Source organism: Tripterygium wilfordii, chromosome 23, assembly GCF_013401445.1.
Source record: "Tripterygium wilfordii isolate XIE 37 chromosome 23, ASM1340144v1, whole genome shotgun sequence".
Taxonomy (NCBI): domain Eukaryota; kingdom Viridiplantae; phylum Streptophyta; class Magnoliopsida; order Celastrales; family Celastraceae; genus Tripterygium; species Tripterygium wilfordii.
The window spans coordinates 12,413,242-12,438,775 of NC_052254.1; the positions used below are offsets into that span (position 1 = coordinate 12,413,242).

Here is a 25,534-nt window from a genome sequence, read left to right on the forward strand (position 1 = left end):
TTGAACGAAAAATGCAAATTAAGTTGGACAAAATTGATTATTTTGAATGGCAACTCAAAAAAGGATATTTACGTCATTTGAGAAGGAGACTATAATAATGCTTTTCCCATTTTATTCCTCTTTTTACCAAAAAAAGGTCGTACATTAACATACACTGCCATTTCGCAGAGCGACCGAGAGAAGAGAGGGGACCCTACCCACTACACGGACCTCCCAAATCACAAAGCACAAAGAAAGAAACAGCAAACTCTTCCTTATCTCCCCCTCTCTCTCTCTACTAAGCGATTAGTCAATCCGGGTGTCCCAGCTCCGTCTGAAATTCCCGGTGGAGAAGGTCAGCCCGACTTCAGTTTTTGTTTGTTAATTGTTCTATTTATGATTTTTATAGTTGAGTTTTTGTTTTTTTTTAATTGGAACTTTGATGGGTCTGTGTTCATTTTGCTGGATACCCATGATCATGGATTTTATCAGTTTCTTGCACCACTGGTAGTTCTTTTGCATCTTTTTGTAATAATTGTTGTTTCACTGATCTTTCTTCATTTTGGGCGTTGACCCTTGATTGTCGATTCTCAATTTCTCCATTTTTATTCTTCGGTATATTTTCCTTTTCCTTCTTTTTCTGGGCATATTATACGACTTTTGTCATTGATGAAGTTGTTCTCAATCTCCGCTTCAATACATATATACGAATGTTAGGAGGTCAAAGAGACATCATTTAAAAACAGATTTTTTTTCTTCTCTTCATGGGTCTCTTGAATCTATATCTTGTTTGCAAAGTATTTTGAATCAATATGTTCGAGCTTGTTAGCCAACTTTTCTATAGTAGTCATACACTTCCACTTTGAGAACTTGCTGATTTTTTTTTTCTTCCACTTTTTGATTGAATTCTAGGTTTGTCTGGCTTAAAAAATTTGATGGAAACATAGAATGGAAGTGAATTGACTTATGCGGGAGCTGTGGTCTTTTGGCCTTAGCTAAGCCATTTAATTGCATTTGGTTTATTTACCTGTCCAATGTTTGTGACCCCAGCAAAAATAAAATTGAGGTTAGGATTAAGAGAAGAAGTCATTTTTGTTACCGCATAGAGAAGGAAAAAAATAGATGATATTGAACATTTGAGTCATCACTAACAATACCCATTGATCTCTTTCGTTTATTTACCTGTCCATGTTTGTGAACCCAGCAAAAATAAAATTGAGGTTAGGATGAAGGGAAGTCGTCATTTTTGTTACTGCATTGAGAAGGAAAAAAATAGATGATATTTGAACATTTGAGTCATCACTAATAATACCCATTGACCTCTCTCCTAGCACATTTTCCATTTCTTAGCTCCTGACTACTGTTGTTTACTTGTTGCAGCTATGTATGATTGCATAGTGTGCTGGAAGGAGGACCTTTTGGTTTTCTCATGAGAATTTTGCAAGTTCTGTATTTCCACCATATTTTGTTGGTATTTTTAGCCTAAAAGAGGAAGTGTGTGCCATCTGTTAGTAGATTAGCTGTTGTTTGGTCTCTTCATGGCATTCAAGTCTTATTTTGAGAGTGGTCTCCAATGCAAACCTTCCGATATGGAAGATATTCAGTTGAATATGAACTGGGAAGATGTCATCTGCCCCATATGCTTGGATTTTCCCCACGATGGTGTTCTCCTCCAATGCTCTTCTTATGAGAAAGGATGCCGTCCTTTTGTCTGTGATACAGACCATTTGCACTCTAATTGCTTGGATCGTTTTAAAAGTGCATATGGTCTGTCATCTCCTTCAGCTTCTGATGCAGTTCGCACAACACACACACAGCCTACAGTGTTGGAAGGCAACTGCAAACCAGCTTGCCCATTGTGTAGAGGGGAAGTTGTTGGGTGGATAGTCGTTGATAAAGCTCGCCTTCATCTGGATGAGCAAAAGCGTTGTTGTGAAGAGGAACAATGTGCATTTATGGGAACTTACCTGGAACTTAAGAAACATGCTGAAGTGGTGCACCCTAATGCTCGTCCTTCAAGAATAGACCCAGCTAGGCAGCTTGACTGGGAAAATTTCCAGCAGTCTTCAGAAATCATAGATGTTTTGAGCACTATTCATTCAGAAGTCCCACGTGGAGTGGTTTTGGGGGACTACGTGATTGAATATGGAGGCGATGACTCGGGAGATGAGTTTGAGGATTTCCCTGGTGATGAAGGTAACTGGTGGACCTCCTGTATCTTGCATCAGGTATTTGATAAATTTAGGAGTTCTCGAAACAGAAGAAGGTCAAGAGTTGCCAATTCAAGAAGGGGAAGTCGGCGCTCCAGTTATGATGCTTCGAATTCCAATGAAGGTTCGGTTGCCTCTGTAGAATTTGCTGAGTATAGAGTGGAAGGGACTCATGAAGAGTTCATTAGTACAAGAGGTTCTTCAGGTGATAACTCCATTCATCACAGGTCAGTGATGGATCTATCTTCATTTGATTCTCTGAGTTATATTTGATTGCCGTTTGGACTTTTATTTAAGCTTCATCTCTTTGATTGATCTGATATTTTGTGCAAATAAACAGCTTGTTTGTAATAAAGGCTGTTTAGAAAATTTTAGTGTCCTTGACACCAGGATACTGATGAACCAAGTGAAGCGGAACCAGTTTGTTTCACAAAAAACGTGGGAGAGTGTAGAGCTTGAGGATGATTCAAGCTATTGAAATGATTTTATGAGTGCTCAGTTCTGTTGGGATATCACAGCTCAGGCTTGAAGCAGGATCCAGCTCTGAATGAAATGAGTTTATGAGTGCATAGCTCAGTTGGGATGTCTATACTTAAATCCCCCTCCCTGACCAAACCCTACTCAAGAAGAAATGTAAAAGTAAATTTAAAAAAAAGAAGAAAAAAGTAGGAAGAATGTGTTGCCACTATTGTTACTTTTTTCATGGCTCCTGATAGGTCCAAATAGACGAGTTAACTTCACATGTGTGGGCTAATTATCACTTATGTGTTCCGGTTGGCTGCTATGAAAGAATATCTATAGTTTTATGTTTGGAGGGTGATTGTAGTGATTTGTTGTCTTGGGTAATAGGTAAAACCATCATGCATGCACGTTCGTGAATTCAATTGATTTATTTATTTGGTGTCTATGGTTCGTTGTAGACTTGTAGGCTGTAGCATCTCTTAAATTACCTGTTCTTTTCCAGAATTATGTTAAGATTTCCCCTGTTAAATACGTGGTAACTAGTGCATAGCCTTTGTGTATTTCACAGTTCTGGGAGAGGTCGATCCCGCCTCTATGGAAGTTAGGTATGTGGCGGATGGGGATTCAATTAGCATTGATGACTGTGATGGCATTGCCTCAATGGAAGTGAAGCAAAGGATATAAAAGAAAGATCCAATGTGCTGCAGACCATTTTAAAGCATGTAAAAGCTAAATATAACTATTATATGTTGGTTAGTAGACTTCCTAAATTTTCATGACCAGTTTGTGGTTGTACGAAATGTTCCATTAATGTATGTTGCATGGATTGTTTTGCTCTATCTAGTTGACCTGTTTAGTCCTTATTGAAAATGTGCTGATTTCTTTGGCGGTCGGTCATTTTGTTCTGGGTTTACCAGCTTTGATCATGGAACTGATATTTACATCTTGATGGTGTCAAAAAATGTTATATCATACCCAACGACTGCCTGAAGTCATCACAAATGTTTCAACTCCTGTTATTATATCATTCATGATGTTTTAATTTCTATGGATCCTCTTATGTATCTCCAAATCGAAAAAAAAGAAAAAAGAATACTCCCCCAATCGAATAAAGAAGGTGGTGGTATAAGCTTTTCATTTACTTCGTATATTGCTCACCTATATCATGCTGCCGCAGAAGAGGTTTAATCATTTGTCAGATAAGACTGAATTGCTCCAGGAAAGCATGATATCCCGGACAACAGCTGGAAAGTCTGCAAAAAACAAATACGAATGTGAGAAGCAAATGAAGCATTGGGATAAAAAGATATGGGTTGCCTTGCAATACAGGGCAGTTTTTTCTCTCTCAGTTCCAATTTTGAAGAGTTTCAGAGAAAAAAACAATGCTTGAAATTATCCTAAAGTTCGTTCAAGAAATAGAATGACAAGTTGACCTGATAAACGAAAAGCTGAGAGGATGGAAAAAGTAGTTGAAACGGTGAAATGAAACAGTTGAAGTGATAGTTAAAGGAATTGCATCAATTGACGACCATAACATAACTGCTTGAAAACCAGCAACCTTTCAAAGGATCTTTACCTTGTACAACTTCTCTGGCTACTGAAGGGAAGTCTATTTGGTCTTCAACCAGTCGATACACATCTACAAGCTACAGCAACACACGATGGCATTTCAGCATTCAGATGAATGAAGTAGTGCAGTTATTGCAGCAAATTTGAACACGAACCTCTTGAATGTGAAGCTTTGAGTCTTCAGTCAAGGCAAGAAGAAGTTGTCTACGGATCCCCTCATCAACACAAAAAAGGCGAGCACCGTCTTTAATGGTGTCTGTCAGGTCCAGCTTCCTCTTAAGCTGCCACTTTCTTGAAGTTTGCCTGACATACATATTGACCATTAAAACACGTCAGCAGAATATACATCAATAAGCAACTGTGCTGAGACAAACATGAAACACGAGTACCTGTCCTTTACTTGCAGCGCGGGGTTGCTGCTCATTTTGGACACATTTTCTTTGGCAAGAACAATAAGATTTTCAAGGCGTTTCCATTGGAAACTGTCATCTTTGAAGAGAACCTGACAAAGGAAGCAAATCATGAAAGGAAAGAGTTTGAGAACATGTATGATGACGTGAGCTTCTTAATTGGAAAACTAGGACATATGCTGAGCGTCAACCAAATAAAAAAAATACAAAGGACTTTTTTTTTTTAAAATTTTTTTTATGGGGTATGAAAATGACTTGCCCAGTGGGGGTAACCTAGAGGTCATAGATACAAGTTCAATTTTTGGAAACAAGCTCGTCAAATATTATGTAGGAGTAAGGTCTACGTACATCCTACATGTCCCCGATCCTACCAACTATAAGAGCTTTGTGCACAGAAGTTGTTTATCTTTTTTTGCAAATGACTTGCTCAGGCATCCCTTTTAATCATGGCTAGTTAGTATGATTTCAACTAGATGAGTATGATAATATGGTCCAAATGAGATGATTATCACAGGGTAACAGAATACAAAATAATGACCAAAAGGCTGTGTTGCTTATTACATTTATTTCTCAGAAGTTGAATGCTCTCCTGACTTCCAATATTTTTGCAGAGCCTATAACTTCATGTAGATTCCATTGTATGACAATATTTTCTCAAACTCAGCATAAGCCTCAAAAGAGCAAATGATTGCTTTGAGAGGTTTTGAGTTTACCTGAATGAGGCGTTCACGAAGAGCTGGATTTGGGTCTGTCAAGAGCCGCTTTGCTACATATGGATAGGCAACCTAGTTGTGAATGTTCTTATCAGTAAGTTTATAGGAAAGCAAAAAGTAGATACATCAGAAACTAGATACACCAATAAGAGATTTAATGTATTATTAGAGCTCAAAATGATACTTCTGTCACCAAGGAACATCCCTACGATATGCCGTTTGGCATAAATTTTTATCCTTTCTCAAGATTAATCATAACATGGAAGCATATTGTACATATCGTATAGCAGTCATAGAAATGCAAATCCTAAGATGTGCTAACGTTTGTTGGATCACATGCTAATACAATTATTATCTAAAAGAATGTTGAGATCTAGCTAGCACAAGGTCAGGGTGCAGAGGGGAAAAAAATGGTCTTGCGGTCACAGAAGTGACAACTGAAAGTTGCCCATGCTGGGTAAGGTAATAATAAACATGTTAAGAAAGGAACGATATTTTCCACAAGAAAATAACGAGGATGATAATATATTTACCTCAAGAAACTTAAAATCTGGCTGCAGGGTAAAACAGATGCCTTCTTGAGTCAATAAAGAACGGATCACAAGAGAAAACCTTTCTGGAATACGGATCGGATAATTGTAAACCAATTGATTAAATTTCCCTACAGCGTAAAAAAATAGAAGTGCAAGTCAGATGCGCGTGAAAAGTAATATAAAAGATGTATGAGTATTACATTTGTACAATGTACAAACTAATAGGAGTAATTCGAGCCAGAACCCTGAAGTTTAGCGTGCATAAGCACCCCTTCCTGTAATACCCATCGCTTGTTTTAAAGCTTGAAGGGGTGAGTATGCTGTTGCATATTAACAGCTAATACATGTTGTTAATTAATTCTGACATGTGAATAATCAAGACATCAGCACAGAATTTCATCATGTAGAACAGGGGAAATGGAAAGAATTGGAGTAAATAATATCAGAAAATAGTAGGCCCATCTAAGATAGCGCAGTAAGCCAGTAATCGCAATGTAATATAAATGTAGCTTTGGGGACATGAAATCACCTGTAACACTTCTGAAATTAAAATCAGCAAGTCCTTTTCCAACCGAATTCTGCCAGATAGCTTCTAAAGCTGGAATTATAGGAGAGACATCTGTCCCTGGAGCCAAGAAACCCAGCCTAGTGAAATCATTTGCCATCTCAGCATAGTCCTCATTTACCGCGTGAACGACCGCATCAATCAAAATCTGCTTGTTTTGCTAAAATATCGAAAAATGGATCAGCGTACAAGCAATTAAGATTTTTTAAGGAACATAAGTTAGTAAGCAACACACACTCTTCCATCGACTAATCATTAGTCTGCCTCAATATCACTCATAAATGTTTTTGATACCACTGTGATAGCAACCTATCATGCACAATCAGCATCATCAAAGCTTTATCCAAAGAACTTTGGGTTTGCTACTTGATCAATAAGAGAAATTAATATGAGAATGCCAATCCTATTACTCCCCATAAACCTATTTCTAGCAATGACAATGTGAAATGATACACCACTTCCCAGTTTTGTTGTTATGGCAAGCTGAGATTGGCCTTACTTTGTTCTGCATATTGTTCAAAAACATATCATACCTGACTAAGAACTGCAACATTCCCAAAATCGACATATGCAATACGACCATCACGCATAGCAAAAAGGTTTCCGGGATGAGGATCTCCATGAAACAACCCAAATTCCAGCAACTGCTGTAAGGCAGCACTTACTCCAACTGTTAAAAACCCCTCAACGTCAATGCCAGCAGTCTTGATAGCCTGAGTTGACACAAGTATCTCTTTTGAGGACTGATTAAATAAAAATATTGATTGATTTACAACAGCAACATCAGCTATCCTTTCATATATACCTGCGGATCTGTGCACCGAATACCATCTATCCATTCCATTACTAAAACACGCGAACCAGAGAGCTTTCTATAAACCCGTGGAATTTTAACAGTGGGATCATCTTTGAAGTTCTCCAAAAAATCTTCAATATTTCCTGCTTCCTGAGTGAGAACAACACATAGTATCAGAGTAGAATAATTTTAACTCTATGAATCAATGTATGACCGCAAGAAACTCAAATTCAATACTTGCATTAGACAATCCATTATAATACCGTGCCTGCTAAAAATGCACAGTAAACCACATAGAAAACGCCACATCTCAATTTGATACTATGTTTCAAGCATTAAAAAAAGGTCATTATGAGAAGCCTTGAAACTTACCAATGTATAATCAAGCTCCTCCAAAAGCTTCTCTCCAAATTCGTCAACTATCAACTCAGCGTTGCACCCCAGTTTCTGTAGACTGATGCCATTTAAGAAAGAAGCAAGAGTTCTGAAGAGAAAAAGATCTCTATAGATAATGGGTTCTATCTCAGGCCTTTGCACCTGCAAGTAGACAGCATTCATGTTTAGAAACTTTTGAACCATTATTGCGAGATTTCTAACAACTTTAACCACAATTGATTCTTTCCGAAGCAAAAAGAAAAGGTCTTCATAATCTTAATAGGCCAAGACTACTGAGAAGAAAGTACTAAATGAATGAATAATTTTTGTGAAAACATAATTTTTCATGTTTCAGAGCTCAAGTCAAGCGCAAGGAAGCAAATCTACGAGTCATAGCAGAGTTTCTGAGCAACCTAAACAGTAATCGTGACATGAATAATAACAACAAGAGGCTCTGAGAAACCTATTACAACCTTAATTGCAACATCTTCTCCGTTAGCACGTAAGGTGGCTTTATAAACTTGGCCCAAGCTTGCAGCTGCTATTGTTTTTGACGAAATTTTGCTGAACACAGTTTCAAGAGGTTGTCCCAATTCCTCCTCCATTATGTTGAATGCAACCTATCAAAAGATATGCCAGCTGAGCAAAAAATTAAAAGGCACTGACTAGTCCTTAATTGAATAAAAATATTCCAGGAAAGTGTGTTTTTGCCTGATTGGGGAAAGGAGGAACATCATCCTGAAGAATGCAAAGTTCATTCATATAGTCTTCTCTAATGATATCTGGTCTGGTGGAGAGTACCTGCCGAAAAAAAGGGAACTACTCAGTAACATTCAAACTTCAGAGCTTAATTGGGTAAGTTCAGCAAAGTCGCTGGACATACTTTTTCCTTCTCAGTGACTAAATTAGAATAAAATTCTATTTGAATTGAGCTTCAATGAGAAAAAACAATAAAACATAATGTGTAAACTCACATGAGCAAAACCTAAGAGCAACGGTAATCGTTAATAACATTGAAAATATACTACAAATTACAGCAAAAGATAAGAATCTATGGAAGGAAGGACACAGACCTGGCCAGCTTTGATAAACGAAGGCCCCAAATCGCACAAGAGGTTTCTCAGCTGTCGAGCTCGATAAGGAACGACCTCTTCATCCCTCCCGACTAAACAATCATACATCAAGGTGGACCAGTACAATCCCAAGCTCCACACTATTTCCACGCCCCGTAGAAGCAGTGATAACACGGCCCCTCTCGATTCCAAGACTTTTGTTCTTACCTAAAACCATAAAAAAAAAAAAACAATAAATTTTAACGGACTTCAACAGAATCTCAACTTCGGTTTAGAGTTTGATCTCATACAGTCTCAGGAGTGTACTTCCGGAACGGTACGCAGACGCCGCGTTCTATGTCAAGCTGCTCCATTGCACTGTTTGACTTGCTCTGTATGATGAGGTCCTTGTTTTCCAATTGAGTCGCAGCCTTCGAGATCGTCGTTGACGCGGCAGCCAAGCTCGAAATCCGCATGGGATAGATTCTCCGGAGACTCTCAGACGAAGCATATCTGAAGAGAGGAGGAGCATTGAGGCAGTTCGGATGAGTCAAGATCATGGAGATAGTTTTTGTGTGAGAATTTTGATTTTTGAAAATCAGTTGGAAATGAGTAGAAGGTCCAGGCGAAACGATGTAATTTATGCGGTTAGGGAATCTTTGCGTTTCCTGCTACGATGTCGTTTTAGCAGTTCCCCTATCGTTATGGATAATCGCATTTTCCCTGTTTATTTCAGTTTTTTTAGTGGCGCATGAGGAATCGGTTCGGTGTATTATTGAATTAACTTAATTGGGTTAAATCTCCTATTTAATTTACTATTGAGGCCCTCAAAGGGAAGGCGGGAACATCAAAGCAAAATGGCGGGCTATTTTCGCTCTAAAAGTCAATTACAAATGACAAGTAAAACTCGAACAGTTCTATATTACAAATTTTCATCTTCTAGGGTTTGAGGAAAATGTTTTCGAGCAGTCAGTTCGACGCCAACTCAGCGTTCTCCGGCGGTGGATTTATGTCATCTCAACTTCCCGATTCCACCCCTTCGCCTATAAAAGTAAGCCCATCTTTCTCGTATTCTTGTCCTTCTGTTTGGCTGGCTGAAAAAAAAGGGTAGAAAATTAGAGAAATAGGGCACACAATCACGAAGGCACTACTTCCGGTGGTTTTATTTTGTTTTTGATTTTCGTATGATCTTCTTCTGTGGGTTTCTGAAATTGAGATCTAGGGTTTAGGGCTTTTATTTGAGTCGAGGGCGGTAGGGGAAATATTTGAATCGTACTTTTTTGGCTGTAGAGTCGCGATTCGGGGGGTGTGGTTCCTGTGACGGTGAAGCAGATAAATGAAGCTTCCCCTGCTAGCAACGAGAAATCGAGTTTTGTGATCAACGGTGTGGATGTTACTAATGTAAGGATTTTCGATCTCTCCCACTGCATGCTTTCATTTGACTTGAAATGTTTCATTAAATTGTTCTATTTCGGAACGTGATCTGTTGCCTAGCAGAATACAAAAGTTTGTCTGAACCATTGTTGTACAAAGGAAGGGGCTGAAAGCCTGTGCAGAAGTAATTCGAATATTGATTTCAAGCACATGCACATACGTTATTGGTGGAATACTACTTTATATTGTTCATTTCATGTAGTTACTGCTCCAGGAACTTTTTGTTTCATTGGTTTATTTGCACTCTTCTTTCTGAGAAGGATTTTTTATTTATTGTTACATTAGGTTACATTGGTTGGGATGGTGTTTGATAAAGCAGAGAAAGTCACAGATGTTGATTTCATTTTGGATGATGGAACAGGCCGCATCAAATGTAGAAGATGGTAATTATAGTCTTCGTTGTATATACATGTATGCGATATTGTGATCTACATAGGACATTATGCTTTGCATACTAGAGTTCAGCTTTTGTCAGTGCTAATTCCCATAAAGAAACTCTTAATGGGCTTTGCCTTTTTTGTTAGGGTGAATGAGTTTTTCGATAAGAAGGAAATGGGGGCAATACAGTGAGTTTCAAATGATTTATCCCCAGCGGCTCTGTGTCGATCAATACTTGATACATTATAATACTAATTCGATTATTTTCGGACTTTGGTGAATTCAACTTTCAACAGGGATGGAATGTACGTGCGTCTAAATGGGCACTTAAAAAGCCATCAGGGTGCAACAGAATTAGCCCTTTTCTCTGCAAGGCAAGTGCATAGCATGTTTATATGTGATATGTTCTATATTTTTTTCTTGGCTTGTTGCATAATTGATTTTACTCATACATGCTTTCACACTATTGTATATTGAATGTTTTAAGTGGAACATTGGTCAATCCCTTACTTTTATGATAAACACGTATAAAAAGTAACCTCACAATCGCAAGAATGACATCCACCAAGTGTGAGAAAACTAGGTTGACCTTTGGTATCTAATATATAATGCCTATAATAGTTGCCTCAGCGATTTGGGAGTCTGGGAAACTAATAGTTGGAATAAGGACACAATTGTTTTGACATGCTCAAAACATTGAGTGGGGCAATAAAGTGTAGTATTTCAGTAGAATCGTTAACAGTATTTCAATGAGTGGAAAAACAGTAAGGCATGGACAATGGCGTGAAACTATTGCATGTTTTCTTTAGACATGTAGATGCACATATTTTGAGTAAACAAAAGCAAAACTTAGGTAGTTTGTGTTCAGTTGGAGGTGTCCTTTACCTTTACTTAAGTGTAATACTCAAGCACACTGTATGTCGCTGAAGGCCTCTCACCACATATCTTAGCAATATGAGCTTTTAGTTTTGTCTCAGGCCTTTTTGAAGGGTGTTATGTGAACTCTGAAGCTATGATTAAGTGCCTCAATTTGTGTCGGAGAATGTTTTGTTGACTGACGAATAACTGGTGTAATAGACTCTACTTAAAATTCTCTTGCAAAAGCTCCTATTTATTAGAGTATATTTGTATTTGTTGGCAATGGTTTGTCAATCATGACATGTATTCATGTACATGTGTAGATATGCTTTCTGTAGAACATGTTTGACACCCAATATTGACGTAATAAAAACCTGCTTCCTTTCTCAGGCTTGTGACGAATTTTGATGAGATTGCTTTCCACTTCATTGACTGCATACATTTCCATTTGCAGAATTCCAAATTGCAGGTAGTGCTAGTTAGATAATTTACAAGTTTTGCTTGAAGTGATAGTATTCATTTGCTGAGGCTTTTATTGTTGACTTGCAAGACTGCAAGTATTCTGCTTCCTTATTTTTGATCATGTATATAAACTTGAAGCAGCTAGGTGGTGGTGCAAGTCAATCTCAAAAGGTAGATCCATCTCTAAACACTCCTGTGCATAATGGATCAAATGGATATCAGACATCCCCATCAAATCAAGTATGAAGTCTAGTTAGGGAACTTTTGTATATCTATAGTGTTTGATGTTGTGTATGCTACCCTAATGGCATAATTTTGTTTGATATAGTTTTCCATGCAATTCAGTGTTGATGGACTCAAGGACCGTGATCAATTGGTCCTTGAGTATCTGCAGCAATCGTCTAGCTCGTAAGTTGTGCACTTGTGTTTGTTTTTTTTTTTGAAGTCGCCAAAGCTATCTTTTCTGAACCGTGGGAACCATTCTTTTCTTTTTCTTTGCAGTGGACAAGAGAAGGGGACACATAGGGATGAAATTTCTCGACACCTGAAACTTCCTACAGAAAAGATCATGTAATCACTGTGCTCCACCTCACTTCATGGATGATGCCGGAACACTCAATTCATTCGTTTTCCTAACATTTTTTCTTTCTTTAAAAAAAAAAAAAAAACCTTGTTGTGCAGGGAATCTATTAGATCTCTTGAAGATGAAGGGCTAATATACTCCACAGTCGATGAATTTCACTTCAAAGCAGCCTGATGAGGTTGTCACGAGACTCTCTCAACTCTTGATAGGCTGTAGTTGGATCTGATCTTGTTAAGTGGTCATCTAGAAAATTATGTTTCATCTCTCTTTTTATCCTCAACTGGACTGTAAATATAATGCTTGGATGCTTCAAACTGTGGACGGAATGAAACCGTGTTGATTTTTTAAATCAAATCAAATATCAAAGACGGCTGCAGTGTGTTTTTTTTCTTTTTTTTTTGAGTTGCAAGATGGCTGTAGTTTATGCGCTTAATTTTGGGATTTTTTTTTTCCTTTTGTAGTTGAATTCTGTCGTAACGTTGGTCGATTTAAGCCCAAATTCTCCTCGAAGACCGATAGGTAAGCCATGTGCTTACGTTTGTTTTACTATCTGTTTTCCGCTCTTTCTAATCTCTTTTGTTGGGCGTAATTAGAAATTGTGGTCACGTGACTGAAACGTTTGACGATATTTTTGATGTGAATAATGTTGTAATTTTCAAGAAACCATAGGAAGGATTTGAATTTCTAGTGCACAAAATGGGTTAATGGGAAGGGGTAATCACGTGTCTGACCACACTCCGCCTGAAGAAAACAAGAGGGCATAGTGTAGTGGGCACGTGAAGGCCCCTTGGTCTTTCTCTTTTATTTGAAAAATCATCCATTCAACGCTCGTATAAATTGGATACCTGATTCTCTCGACGTGCAATTTTAATTGGATATTATTATTATTTTTTTTAAAATAAAAAGTTGCAAAAGAATGGCTCTGTAGTAGTATTGTGGTACAGTACTCCACGTTGGTGCCAACTAGCCTTACTCATATTGATCAATATGCCCAAAATGGAGCAGGCTTCTATATAATAGGGCTGATTCAGGTACATTTTGAATTAAGATTGATGAATAGAATAGAGATAGTATTATTAGCAAACGAATTCAATTTCTTTATTCTTGTGAGGGGCAGGAAGAGGAAGCCATATACAAACAAACATACATAATTACGTACAATTATGAGTGAATGAAAATCCTCTAGGGAGAAAACCATAACACGATGAGATGCAAACAACCTTAGCTAGAAAATAGAGAGGGAGTGGGGTTTGGCACAAGCCCTATCTGCCAAACCACCTAAGAATATGTACAATATCATACATGTATGTATGGAGTATGGAAATTGGAGATGAGGTTAATTAGCTAGACATCCCTAACATTGAAGACATTAGGGTTCTTAACTACAATATCATACATGTAAACAGAGTTGAACTTGGAGAAATCTCTAGGGAGAGATATGAGATCAATAGAGGAGTACTTGTGGAACTGGTAGAGCTCAGGGTCTCCTCCATAATACCTCTCCCATCCAAGCCCAGTTAAGAGGCTCTCAAGATACGAGTACGAAGATACTACTTCCCCTGTTGCCAAGTGCACCAAAACTTTCTTCCTTGAAGAACAAGTGCTGCTTCCTCCTCCTTGTTTTTCCATTAAATGGATAACACCATTGTTCTTGAAGACCCAAACACCAGACATTCTGCTTGTGAGGTTTGTTTTAGCTTGCTAGTTAGTGAAGATGATTTGTTTGGAAGTTAATTGGTGAGTGAAGAGTAAAGAGGGGGGGGAGAGGGGGTTTATATATACATGCATAAAGCTACATAGGGTCGTTTTGGGGTTTGGCATATTAATGTAAGATATTGTGGGTCCATGTGATTTGATGTATTAGGGCAGGTAATAAATGTATTGGGGAATCTCCGTTTGGTGTATATGTAGGTAGGTGTAAAGAGCTTTTTGGTTTGGCTTTCCTTTGTTGAATGAAATGGGATGGGAGAATCTTGGGTGATGAAAAAATGTAGGAAAAGATATATGGTTGAAAACCACGAGGTCTCCATGTGAAGGGGGGCAAAGATATTTGACTGGGAATGCATTTTTGATTTTGGGGGTTTTACTTTCTTTTTGTCCTTTTGTAAGTTGGATTTAGTTGTAGTAACGCAGAAATGGAACGAACTGCATCAATATTTTCAATAAATAACAAATACATAAAAACTCTTAGCATCATAAAATTTACTAAAAATACTAATAATAAAATTAAAGTTCAAACTTGTAATAATAAGAAAAAGAAGTAAATTTAAACTAGCAAAGTTGTCCTGTGCCTACATGAGGTAGCTAGTTATATGTTGTATGTTGTTGTCAATTAGAGTACATACATACATACATATATATATATTTATGTGTGTGTGAGAATATATATTGAGGGTAGGCATTAAAATCTCGTGGAACCACCCACCCGCTCCCCTCCCCTCCCCCATGGGAAGCTCACGTGGGGTTAATGGTCCTAAGTGGACAGGGTCTGGTGCAATCTATGATATATTACATATTAATTAATTAAGCTTGTGTTTATTTGGTGGATGTGTGTTTTTTTTTTCTTTGTCAAATGTATATATAGGAGGAGTAATTGGTTTGTTCATTTTCTTTAATATATAATTGTATATGTCTCTTCAATAAATAACTAATAATAATACGTTGTGTAGACCTTAATTGGAGGCAAATTATGTAAGTCAACATATAAACAATGGTTGGAAGTCAGTCCATTCCAGAGATGGCAAAGTTGGTTTTTGTGCCTTGTGTTCCTCTTTAACCACGTAACTCCAAATAATCTGGTCAATCCTTGAGATATAAATCCAATAAACCTTTCTTTTCTTTTTTGTTTTATTCAAATATATTCTTTACCAACAACTGTCACTATTTTTCTTTTTGTTTATTTGGATAAACATCTCAGCTTTCTGATTCCTTTTCCACCTCTTTTCTGAGTCTTCAAATAAACGGATAGACATACCAATATCCCAAAGATATATACAAATTTCTGCTTTCAATATTATTATTATTATTATTATGCCTCCCTCTCCTCTCCCTTTGCTACTACGTGTGTCCAGCACTATCTCATAACCACGCTCTTGCTACCAAATAGATTGTAAACGACAGCTCTCGTTTTCACTAAAAAATAAAAAACATGAAGATCTAAATAAACATGACTCTTGAAGTATATATATATATCAATTTAATAGGTGTTGTGTCATTGTTTGTCTCAGCTCCATGATACTCATCTTTTGCATATGCTCGAACTGATTCGTCAACCTGCCTACAATGATGCAATTGAGAACCCCTTAAATCCTAAACTAATTCAACTTTAGTCAATCAATAAGCTGATCACCCCTTCAACTGATGCAAACCCACATATTCAAAAACAAAATAAATCCCTTAAAATTCACCATTGTGATAGGGCGGGGATGGTGTGTTCCGCAACGGTGTAGGACATGCTCGCAAGTCTCCCTTCCTGATCTCAAGTCTCTTGTTGAACGTTTGGAGTGAGGTGTGATAATCCTAAATAGATGATTAAAGCTAAATTGACCAAAGATGGGTTGTCTGTTAAAAAATAATGGAGTGCAAATAAATCTCACCAAGACTAAAAGTTAGAATCGGAAGATTTTGCCAACCCAGAGCCCAACTATTGGCTGGGCTTATGGACTTGAGCAGACTCTGAACTGCAAGTCCGTAACCCAATATCAGATTAATTCAATTAGCTTATTAAGAAGCAGATAAAATACTCTAAATTTGAAGGCACTCCAGATTTAGACCAGAAAACAAAAACCGTTGAAGAAAAAGAAAATGACTATTCATTCAAAGCACCTCAGGAATTCACTCCTAACCATGAAAAACAAGGCTATCATCTTCCATTATATAAACTCCAAAAAACTACTAGTTTTTGAAAAATCAGGCCAGGCCTTCAAAACATTTTCAGCCTTCTTGAATTAATCAAATAAAAAAGAAGAAGAAGATGGATCCCAGAGTCCTCTGCTTTGCTCTGGTACTCATCTTCTCCTCTACAACCTCCGTCAACGCCTTCAACATAACCAGGATCCTCGAACAATACCCAGAATTCAGCACCTTCAATGCACTCCTCAACACCACCAAGCTTGCTGCGGAGATCAACCACCGCCAGACCATCACCGTCCTCGCTGTGGACAATGGTGCTGCAGGCGGTATCTCCGGCAAGCCCTCTGACCTCGTCAAGAGTATCCTGAGTGCACATGTCATTCTTGATTACTATGATGTCCAAAAGCTGAAGAAGCTCTCAAAGCAGAGCTCCATCCTCACCACACTCTTTCAAACCACCGGCAATGCCACCCACCAGCAAGGTTTCGTCAATGTCACAAAGATGTCTAATGGTGACATTTTGTTCGGATCAGCAACCAAGGGTGCGGAACTCAATTCCAAGCTCATGCAGGTTGTGACCACACGGCCTTACAACATCTCTGTGCTCCAAGTTAGCTCTATCATTGAGGCTCCTGGCCTTGACCTTGCTCCTCCTTCTCCACCAAAAGCAAAGGCCCCTACATCGGCTCCTCCTCCCAAATCTTCCTCTCCCGCAGAGGCTCCTGCACCGTCCGATGATGAGGGCGTTGAGGCAGATGCCCCCATTGAGGCACCCACCCCTGCTGATGCAGATGCTCCTGTTGCTGATGCACCCGCAAGCTCTCCACCTGTAGCTGAAGATGTTGCAGATCAAGCAGATGCACCAGAACCAAACCAATCTGGTGCCTCTCAGGTGGGTTATAGCTCTGGTGTTGCAGCGGTGATGGGTTTGGTCGCATGGATCTGGTAGATTAATGAACAAGCAAGGAGGGGGGCATGTGGAAGATCAGCTGCTGAAACGCATGCATGAGCCAAGGCCACGTTTATATATATATATTTTTTCCTAATCTTTCTACAAAATGAACAATAAACCACAATTCCTACTCATACTGTGAATGTATCCTCTTCTTGCTTCTTATTTTTGGGTTAATAGTGGAGAGTTTGTTAATCCATATTTGATTCACAAGAACCAGAGTGAAATAAGCACACAAACTTAATAAATCTGATCAATATCACACTTTAAGCTAAATGTATCTGTTTAATTTATCAATTTTAACAGAAAATTCAACTCTAATTCTACAAAAAGACAACAGCTTTGATAACTTACGTTACTATTTCAAAATACTGATATATCTAATAAATTAAGTGACTTGTATTACCAAAAAGAGAAGTTTTTTTAATTATGTAAGATCAAACCTTAATCTACCACAACAGGCTTCGTCCGGGGTGATCGTTTCTTGTCCTGGGCCTCCTGGCTTATGTGCAGGGTCCTATCATCAGAGGGAAAAAAAGATAGCAAAATAATTGCCAAAGTCGAAAGGAAGAGCTGTATAGAATATCTCCAACTTGCTAGCAATCCAATTCTACTTGTTTGTTTCAATCACTAAATAGAAACTGATTTTAGTATAGTATAGCACAACCACCTCAACCCACTTGTATGAATTGGATCTTTCTATAAGCATATCAGCAACATCACCGCAACCAACAAACAAAAGGAATCAGTAGTTTCAAGGTTTCCTCCCCATCATGCCTATCCAAAAGAAAAAAGGAGTAAAAAATTCAAAAGAACAGTCGATTCATTTTGTAGCACAGAAACTACTAATGGAAACAAAAATTCTCTGTAGTATACACTGAATGCTTGAATAATCATGAAGGCTTTTATGACAAAAAACCGAAACACAAAATTGTAAATCAGTCAACCCAAGAGGAAGCAGCAACAAGAAGCAAGCCGGCAACCTCCAAGTCAAGCGGATCCTAAATGTTTAGTCACTAATCTTCATTCTGGAACTTCCATCAAAATGTGACGCCAGAGAATCTACATCATCATGGCCACTTTACATTCTACAATTATGTAACATAACTAGCTGTGCGGGCTAGGGGTGAGCGGCAGCTTTCCCATCAGTCGAAGAATATAAATGACAGACAAGTCCTAAATTGATGTATAATTGGAGAAGAGGAACAACAATCTATCCAGAGTTTCAGGATCAAACTTCCGGGCAAACAAATAGCAAGGCCGCTTCATTCCATTCCATAAGCAAGGTTTGACAGTCACTGTCTTCTGCAGTGGTAAATGGAACCGTTACGACAATTTTTAGTCTTTATGATGAAGGATTTTAGAAATTAAAGGGAAAAAAGTAAACCAAATCTCTAATTTCCACCATAGTTCTGTGTGTGTTCAAGCAAAATCAGAAGTACATAATTTGTACCTTGGAATCACTTGTAACATGTATATTTTCATCGATGGACTGCAATGGGAACAAAGTGTTGCTGAGTCCATAACACATACATAGAAAAATTCATCAAATGAAAACAAACAAGATTAAGATATCTGAGGCATACTGCAATGTTCTTAAGAAGTTCGTAAGTAACATCTTGAGCCCTATATGCTTTTGGATGCCACTTTCCCTCAGACCAATCAACATGTGTTACTGACCAATTTGCAATGCCACCGGGATCTATCATCTGAGGAATGCAACGGTGAACCAAAATCACAAACAAAGAGATTGTAAGAGAGATGTTTAATTTTAAGAAGAAAGCAAAGGATCATGTACTGACGTGAAATAGAGTCGGCAAGTAATGCTCATATGCATAGCAATTGCGTCCATCCATGTTTGGCTGAAAAAGTTGAAGCCACCATTGTCAAATAGTTAGTAACTTCTACAACAGCAAGATTTGGAAACACAACCAAAAATATATATTAATCAAGCACAGGCAAAGGAATACATAAAACAACTTCAAAGGATTGAAAATACAAATTAATTGGCTGTTTGTGACTTCTGAATGAATGGATGCCATTATAATAAGATAACCATTGTACAAAGAACTCAACCCTATTCAACACTATCATACCCAATCTGTGTCTGACCCCATGTTGTTTATCAAGGGAAAATAACAGTGAAACAAGAAAATAGAGCCGCGACCAGAATTTTGGGGAACAGTCAAGTTGAAGAGCTGGAGGAGTATGTATTGACAGGCAGCTCCAATGAAACAACAAAGGCAATGTGGCATACACCAGGCAAGGCCCATGCAGCATAGGATGCACAAATGACAAAACCACAAAATATTCTGTTGTAAATCACCTTGTTAAAACCAAGAAAATCCACAAAGTACAGAATGAAAAATGTGAACTTGTTATAAATTTAAGTGTTGAAAACAATATGTATATAATAATATCCTCCCAAAAAGAGAGATTACATTTATTGTTCTAATTGCACAGGTCCACTGCAAAGACAACACAAACAAGACCCGACAAAGTAAATTATGATAATGAACAGGTTACCTTGCAGAAAAGCTTAAACTTTCTGTAATATAGGCTGTCTGGCATAACTATTACGGCATGCTGCCGCTTCATGGATAACCACTGAAATAAAAACATACTAAAGATGAGCATGAGGTATATTCCCATTGACTTTGCAAGTTGCAACAAAAGTAGATATACTGCCAATGAAATAAAAACACATCAATCATGAGAGAGAAAACTTGGCAACTTGCTCCCACATACAAAATTCGATATCTTTCGAGATAAACTAATGAACTCTAAACTCAGGATAAAATGAATGCTCATATGCTAGAAAGAATGTACCTGTGAACCCTTCCTAAAATTCTTCTTTTCAACTTCAGGCATCATATGCTCTGAATACCTTCCATTTCCATGTGGACCAGGATCCTCAAAGCTAGAGAGAGAGAGAGAGATCCAAATCACATAAACTTCAAAGATGAAACAAAAAAAGAAAAATATACAACTAGACGAAGTATTCTAATGAAGCCAATAAATAAATGTCAAGATGAGGATTCCCCTATGCTAAGTATACCATGCTTACCTGTCAATAAAGCTGATATTTGTGAACATGAGATAGTTATATACATAGTCAAAGTTATGCAAAGGCACACAGCTGGAAGAAAAGGTAGAAGAAAAGAATTAGATAGTATCTTAAAGCATCAACATCAAATATGGATTAATTATCCTAGAGGGTTTACTAAAAGAAATTTGATAATCACCTGTCAGACAACAAAACAAACCGCTGGTTATCAGGGTCTAGGAGTGCATGTGCCAAGAGTCTCTTCTCTGCATCAGCCATTGATATCTTTCCCCAGGCTACCTGCAAGCAACTCAATAATGTCATCAACTCTAGGGTTTCATTTCATTTACCATATGCACTAATAATCTAACAGTATAACTAGAAATAAATGATGGTATTACAATTATGGGTTTGACCAATTGTAAAGAATTTGATTTACTTCCAGTTTGTGGTTGAATAATATATAGCATATGGATTCAATTTTAAAGTCCTATCATGAATATCAAGTCTCAATCTAGTTTGAATCGATTGAAAATTGAAAATTGAAAAATGAGTTCATAATGCCATTTGGTGAACACATCATGGGATTCTATCATCCAATTGCAGAATGTAGTACATATCAAAATGTCAGTTTGGCTCATTCATAGAAAATCTACTACAAAAAAAAATCAAAATGGAAAATTTTAATTAATTCAGGAATAATTTTTTTTCCCCATTCTAGCATAAATTTCTCACCTATGGATTCATGTATGGATTCACTGGTCCGGAATAAAGCTTTTGATGATAATGATAACAGCATAAATTTTGAAGCGAACAAATCAAATGAGAAATGCATAAGAAGAGATCTGAATAAGTAAAATGCATTGGCGTACGAATGTTTCGGAGGAATTGTTGTGCAGAATGACATAAGCTAGATTCCATCCACCAAATTCTCATTGTATTGCACAAAATATATAGCACATTGAATCAAAATATGATAACGAAATATCCCGGCAAATATAATCTCGCAAGCACAATTCATCTCCTCCTTTATATGCTTAAGCAGGGGCAAAATATGAAATATTAAGATTTTTCTTTTAGCCTCCAATGGATTCAATAGGGCAGTGTATTAATTTAAGAGGTTTACAAAAAAATGACCTCTAGTCTTCAGATTTACTGAAAATATACCATCATAAAGCTTTTTTAAATTTTTTTTGGAATTCATCATAAAGCTAAAGCTTTATAGCTAATCTCCAGTCCAACTAAGTGCAAAAAAAAAGTGCTCTATCATCTATCCTTCTAAGAGAGCTTTAACTAATACATTTTGACAACAATTCTTAAATTATCACCTTGGAATTATAAACGAAACAATCAAATATAGTTATTTGCTGAATTAAACAGAGGATATGAAGTAATTATGTGTACCTTATCACTGTGAATGTCTCGACCAACAAAGTTTTGGCTCACATGAACAGGTTTTTCCTGATATGCATGTACATAAACTGAGAATCTGTCTTCATGGCCCTGCAGATAGAGAGGACAATGTGTTACTTTCATCATAGAGAGGACAATGTGTTACTTTCATCTAATAACTGACTTGCAAAAATGGTGAAGTGAGAGCTTTTATAAATAAAAGAAGTTAAATCTTCATTTGATATCCTCCTGGCTCTGGATAAAAAACAAACATTCAAACAAGACATATAAATTTCTATCATAATGACATTATCCTATGTACCACACGCTTAACTTTTCAAGGAGTTGAGTAATAATTAAAGCAGTTAAGACACTATACCTTTCCTCTTATTTGGCTTTCTTTGTAAGATTTCATATCTCCTCTACATGAGCCCAGATAATGCCATTTGCAGAGTTATTCAAACATCAAGGGAGTGTTTATTTAAAATTTTCAATTAGAGGTGCCATTGAAAGATGGACCTACGAGATGCAAACATGCACCATCTACTTTAGCTCATTACTTAAACAAGGAGCTTCGATACCCTAATGAGCCATCTGAAGTTCAGGTTCTTGTAACAAACAGGAGACCGAATAAGGTCAAACTTGGGCTGCTCAATATAAATAAGCCGAACGGGTCGTTCACCTAGCAAGCCATAATGGTTTATGAATGGCTCGACTCATTTAAAGCCATAAAAAAAATTGGAAACTCCTTTCCAACAGTTCTCTAATTGTCAGCATATCCGTTGAAGAGCACCTGTATTTAAATAACTTTTCCACCTATTGACCATTTCTATCTGCTTGAAAAACATACTTCCCCAGTGAACAATCCTAAATGGCATCCCCTGGTGGATCTCCGCAATAACTCATTGTTTTCTAACTGTATGGTCGTAATCTTCTAATTCTAAATGATGTATGTTCCAGAATGCTTGAAAATCAGAATAAGAAACAAATTCAAATCACAACTATATTTGCTAGCCAGCTCATTTCTCCCAGGCATACCAAGACTTCAGTGTTTAAAACCACAATCTCAAGCATTCTTCCATGTTCACATCCATGACTTAAATTTTCTTTCGTATTGCCTATTCACAAATTCTTTCTTGAACAAAAAAAAGTAAAGATAAACAGAAGAAGATGAAAATATCAATGCCAAAGGCAGTTAGTTGTTAGCTGATACCACGGAAAGGGTATGGCATAATTTAGTCCAGGAAACCATTATCCTGGCTAAACAATAAACTATACTAAAGGGGATATCAAAGGTGGTATCATTGCAACAAAAATTGACATTATGGGTCCCAATACCTTGACTTAGGTGCAAAATTTAATTTGTCACGCCATAAACAGAAAATCTTAAAAATTGATCTTGAGAAAAAAAAAAAACATTCGTGAGAAAGGAGCATGGATGAAGGATCCAAAATAAAGGTAAAAACATGTCCCATGCACAAGGCTCCTGCATGCCGCAGCGGAGATGGGGTCACGCAAGGGCAAGATGCATGTAGCCTCACTCTGACAGCGGGAGAGGTTGTTTCCACCAGGATTTAAGCCATTACCTCTTAGTTGCTGTGAGGCAACCTTATCACCAGGTAAAGGATTTACCCTTATAAAGAATCCAAAATAAAGAAACAAAAAAGTCTACACAGGAAAAGAGCCTTACATGAAAGAACTTATCCCACAGCTTCTCAAAAGGTAAAGTCCCGGGAGTCAAAAACATGAAAGCTATTTTTGGATTCTTAGATTGAGTAGGAGCCTTTTTTAAAATTTCCTCAAATACAACCTGACTTGCAGTCTCCTCATCCGTCAATTCCCTGGAAGGTATAACAGGAGGCTGTTCAAACATAGTACAACCACTTGATGTAAAGAAATAGCAAGCTGCAGAGTTTCTCGGTGGGTAAACATAGGCGCCGATCAAGAAGATGCTCATCAAAGATACCAAAATAATAATCCACACTGGCCTCCTTAAATGAGGCTGCTGTCGAGACCCAGACATTATTAGAAAGTCCCTTATGCCTTGTAGCCATGCACGACCTGTCTCCAAGTAGGTTAAAAGCATCACAACTGTATTTCAAAGCATCTTTGATTTGTTTCTTTTAACATCATAACCCTTTAGCCTTAACGATGAGAATAGCCAGCAACTCGTTGACAAGGATCTGAAACATGGATAAATATAAACAATTATGATCAAAGAGCAATGTACTTAGACGCCATCTCAAACATATAGTTTTTTCAAGATCTTGTTTTCTTGGTAGCAAAATATGTCGAATTTTTTCCTGTAAATATTCTAGATTGTCTTTGTACGTACCAGAATATAGAATGTAAAAGGTAGCATCCATATTACTTTATCCAGCCAAATGAAAGTTTCAAAACAAGCAGTATTAGCTCTCAACACTGTGTCTCTTTATCAAGATCATTTTATGCAGAGACTCAACTACATAAAGATTTCCGGTCGGTCATTAAACCCTAATGATGTGAGTTTCTGAATTTTAATAATTCAGATAATCTCAGCTGCTGATTTTAATTAATCACAACAATCCCTGACAGTACAATTCCTTTAAAATCATTATCACATATAAGCATTAAGCCAACCAATCTAATAGCAGTAGAGATTTCACCAGCAACATCAACAAATCACCCTACAACTAACATTTCCACATGTTAAACCTGTTTAAAAAGTAAACATCGTTAATTATTCTATCCATGTAGAATGAAACTGAGCACTCTCATATTCGAACACTCCAATCACAAGACCATAAGTTACAAAAAAAACTGCAACGAACATAAAGCAATCCCATCGCAGAAGAGTCTTGATTATCTGAATGGCAGACCAGCAATAAGAAGTTATATTTGAAAAGAAAAAAAAAAACTGTGTGGAAAGAATATGTTGACAAAAACGGAATCACATCTTGATGTGGTAAATCTTTGGCAATCACGATCACGTATTGGCCAATAAACCAATACGGCTATTTCAGTAAACAAAATGATGAAAAATTAAACGGATAGCACAAAGAGAGAATTCAACTGAAAGCAAAGACGAGAAGAAACTGAATCACATCTCTGCATAGCGGAGTCATTTGCGTCACATAATTGCCAGTAAATCAACCAGAAGTAAAATATTTTGGCAAAGCATCAATAAATTACTCTATACTCGAGGTGTTCAAGTTAACAATAACATTGTTTATTGGATTATTAACCTAAAATTGAAACCAAGGGCACTCGTGCGTGTTCAAAGTAACACTCACTAATCAAGGATCCTGTGAATCACAAAATAAAACCTACTTACCGATCGATGCCACTGTAGTAGTCAAAATCATAGTAAAAACGAAACAAGCAGAAACGGAACCAACTGGAAAGCAAATCCGAAGAGAAACTGAATCACGTCTCCGTGTAATGGAATTATCATACGATCATCCGACAAATCAAGACCCAAAAGTTATAAAAAAAAAATTTAAAAAAAAAACACGATAAAAATCGTAGGTGTAGTACCTTTGAGTGCCGAATGCAGCTGGTCCAATATGAATCTCGAATCCGAGATTTGGAGATCGAAAGCCTTTGGATAGCTAATGCTGGATGAAAATCGAGAATAATCACGCTTTGATGCCTCTAATTCTCCGCTAATCAAATTTTCTCGGACTTATGTTCTCTGAGCGAATACTTTCGTTCCCTGGGAAAACCCCTCGCTGTGTGTTTTTGGATGATTTTTGTGATTCGCTCCGGAGGTTCAAAAATGGAAACAACCCTACACTGACTACAGCCGGCGAAAGTGTTGGCGTAAGTTTGCAGTATTATACTATTATTATTATTCATTCGTATGTAATAAAGACTGTGTATGTATCTATTGTCTACTATTATGTTACGTCTTTTTGTATATCTTGACTTTTCA

The 25,534-nt window shown here is 37.4% G+C and overlaps 6 protein-coding genes across 8 annotated transcripts; 3 read left to right on the forward strand and 3 right to left on the reverse strand.

The window, feature by feature from the left end:
• Positions 1–22: 22 nt before the first annotated feature.
• On the forward strand, positions 23–3,548 carry LOC119993020. The gene is made up of 3 exons (XM_038839908.1): positions 23–334; positions 1,360–2,416; positions 3,220–3,548. Exons 2-3 carry the CDS (start codon positions 1,518–1,520, stop codon positions 3,254–3,256), a joined length of 936 nt encoding a protein of 311 aa, XP_038695836.1. The 5' UTR covers positions 23–334; positions 1,360–1,517; the 3' UTR covers positions 3,257–3,548.
• Positions 3,549–3,816: 268 nt separating this feature from the next.
• On the reverse strand, positions 3,817–9,280 carry LOC119993019 (protein ACTIVITY OF BC1 COMPLEX KINASE 1, chloroplastic-like). The gene is made up of 14 exons (XM_038839907.1): positions 8,976–9,280; positions 8,686–8,892; positions 8,324–8,413; positions 8,086–8,232; positions 7,610–7,774; positions 7,247–7,387; positions 6,975–7,154; positions 6,406–6,601; positions 5,877–6,004; positions 5,344–5,415; positions 4,610–4,722; positions 4,376–4,523; positions 4,228–4,297; positions 3,817–3,904 (listed from the first exon to the last, which is right to left on the reverse strand). The coding sequence occupies exons 1-14, from the start codon at positions 9,222–9,224 to the stop codon at positions 3,840–3,842; spliced, it is 1,971 nt and encodes a 656-aa protein (XP_038695835.1). The 5' UTR covers positions 9,225–9,280; the 3' UTR covers positions 3,817–3,839.
• A 248-nt stretch (positions 9,281–9,528) lies between these two features.
• LOC119992633 (replication protein A 32 kDa subunit A) lies at positions 9,529–13,071 on the forward strand. 2 transcript variants are annotated; one of them, XM_038839429.1, is made up of 11 exons: positions 9,529–9,715; positions 9,955–10,065; positions 10,384–10,481; positions 10,623–10,664; positions 10,773–10,850; positions 11,725–11,803; positions 11,935–12,036; positions 12,125–12,204; positions 12,298–12,366; positions 12,478–12,557; positions 12,841–13,071. In XM_038839429.1, the coding sequence occupies exons 1-10, from the start codon at positions 9,620–9,622 to the stop codon at positions 12,551–12,553; spliced, it is 831 nt and encodes a 276-aa protein (XP_038695357.1). In that variant the 5' UTR covers positions 9,529–9,619; the 3' UTR covers positions 12,554–12,557; positions 12,841–13,071. The 2 variants fall into 2 exon arrangements, with proteins under 2 accessions (XP_038695357.1, XP_038695358.1); XM_038839430.1 differs by lacking the exon at positions 12,841–13,071 and having other exon boundaries at positions 9,535–9,715; positions 11,938–12,036; positions 12,478–12,747.
• Positions 13,072–13,434: 363 nt separating this feature from the next.
• Positions 13,435–14,139, reverse strand: LOC119992634 (flowering-promoting factor 1-like). The gene has a single exon (XM_038839431.1). It carries the CDS (start codon positions 14,051–14,053, stop codon positions 13,724–13,726), a length of 330 nt encoding a protein of 109 aa, XP_038695359.1. The 5' UTR covers positions 14,054–14,139; the 3' UTR covers positions 13,435–13,723.
• Positions 14,140–15,819: 1,680 nt separating this feature from the next.
• Positions 15,820–17,646, forward strand: LOC119993656 (fasciclin-like arabinogalactan protein 3). Its single transcript, XM_038840858.1, has one exon. The coding sequence runs from the start codon at positions 16,353–16,355 to the stop codon at positions 17,178–17,180; it is 828 nt and encodes a 275-aa protein (XP_038696786.1). The 5' UTR covers positions 15,820–16,352; the 3' UTR covers positions 17,181–17,646.
• A 342-nt stretch (positions 17,647–17,988) lies between these two features.
• Positions 17,989–25,428, reverse strand: LOC119993654 (glycosyltransferase BC10-like). Of its 2 annotated transcripts, XM_038840857.1 has the most exons (12): positions 25,138–25,428; positions 24,935–24,997; positions 23,312–23,804; positions 21,634–21,732; positions 20,429–20,529; positions 20,251–20,322; positions 20,013–20,103; positions 19,710–19,790; positions 18,986–19,045; positions 18,770–18,892; positions 18,637–18,675; positions 18,360–18,488 (listed from the first exon to the last, which is right to left on the reverse strand). In XM_038840857.1, the coding sequence occupies exons 3-12, from the start codon at positions 23,705–23,707 to the stop codon at positions 18,360–18,362; spliced, it is 1,191 nt and encodes a 396-aa protein (XP_038696785.1). In that variant the 5' UTR covers positions 23,708–23,804; positions 24,935–24,997; positions 25,138–25,428. The 2 variants fall into 2 exon arrangements, with proteins under 2 accessions (XP_038696784.1, XP_038696785.1); XM_038840856.1 differs by lacking the exon at positions 24,935–24,997 and having other exon boundaries at positions 17,989–18,488.
• Between the last annotated feature and the right edge of the window lie 106 nt (positions 25,429–25,534).

Excerpts from the sequence above, each read along its gene's own strand:
- LOC119993020 (XM_038839908.1), top strand. The coding sequence starts at position 1,518 with ATGGCATTCAAGTCTTATTTTGAGAGTGGTCTCCAATGCAAACCTTCC. Across the intron at positions 2,417-3,219 it reads GATAACTCCATTCATCACAG|TTCTGGGAGAGGTCGATCCC; the intron begins GTCAGTGATGGA and ends TGTATTTCACAG.
- LOC119993019 (XM_038839907.1), bottom strand. The coding sequence starts at position 9,224 with ATGATCTTGACTCATCCGAACTGCCTCAATGCTCCTCCTCTCTTCAGA. Across the intron at positions 8,414-8,685 it reads CGTTTATCAAAGCTGGCCAG|GTACTCTCCACCAGACCAGA; the intron begins GTCTGTGTCCTT and ends TTTTTTCGGCAG. Across the intron at positions 5,416-5,876 it reads CAGATTTTAAGTTTCTTGAG|GTTGCCTATCCATATGTAGC; the intron begins GTAAATATATTA and ends ATTCACAACTAG.
- LOC119992633 (XM_038839429.1), top strand. The coding sequence starts at position 9,620 with ATGTTTTCGAGCAGTCAGTTCGACGCCAACTCAGCGTTCTCCGGCGGT. Across the intron at positions 11,804-11,934 it reads TGCAGAATTCCAAATTGCAG|CAGCTAGGTGGTGGTGCAAG; the intron begins GTAGTGCTAGTT and ends ATAAACTTGAAG. Across the intron at positions 12,367-12,477 it reads CTTCCTACAGAAAAGATCAT|GGAATCTATTAGATCTCTTG; the intron begins GTAATCACTGTG and ends CTTGTTGTGCAG.
- LOC119992634 (XM_038839431.1), bottom strand. The coding sequence starts at position 14,053 with ATGTCTGGTGTTTGGGTCTTCAAGAACAATGGTGTTATCCATTTAATG.
- LOC119993656 (XM_038840858.1), top strand. The coding sequence starts at position 16,353 with ATGGATCCCAGAGTCCTCTGCTTTGCTCTGGTACTCATCTTCTCCTCT.
- LOC119993654 (XM_038840856.1), bottom strand. The coding sequence starts at position 23,707 with ATGCTTTTAACCTACTTGGAGACAGGTCGTGCATGGCTACAAGGCATA. Across the intron at positions 21,733-23,311 it reads TGTGGGATAAGTTCTTTCAT|GGCCATGAAGACAGATTCTC; the intron begins GTAAGGCTCTTT and ends CTCTATCTGCAG. Across the intron at positions 18,893-18,985 it reads ACTTGCCGACTCTATTTCAC|ATGATAGATCCCGGTGGCAT; the intron begins GTCAGTACATGA and ends TGCATTCCTCAG.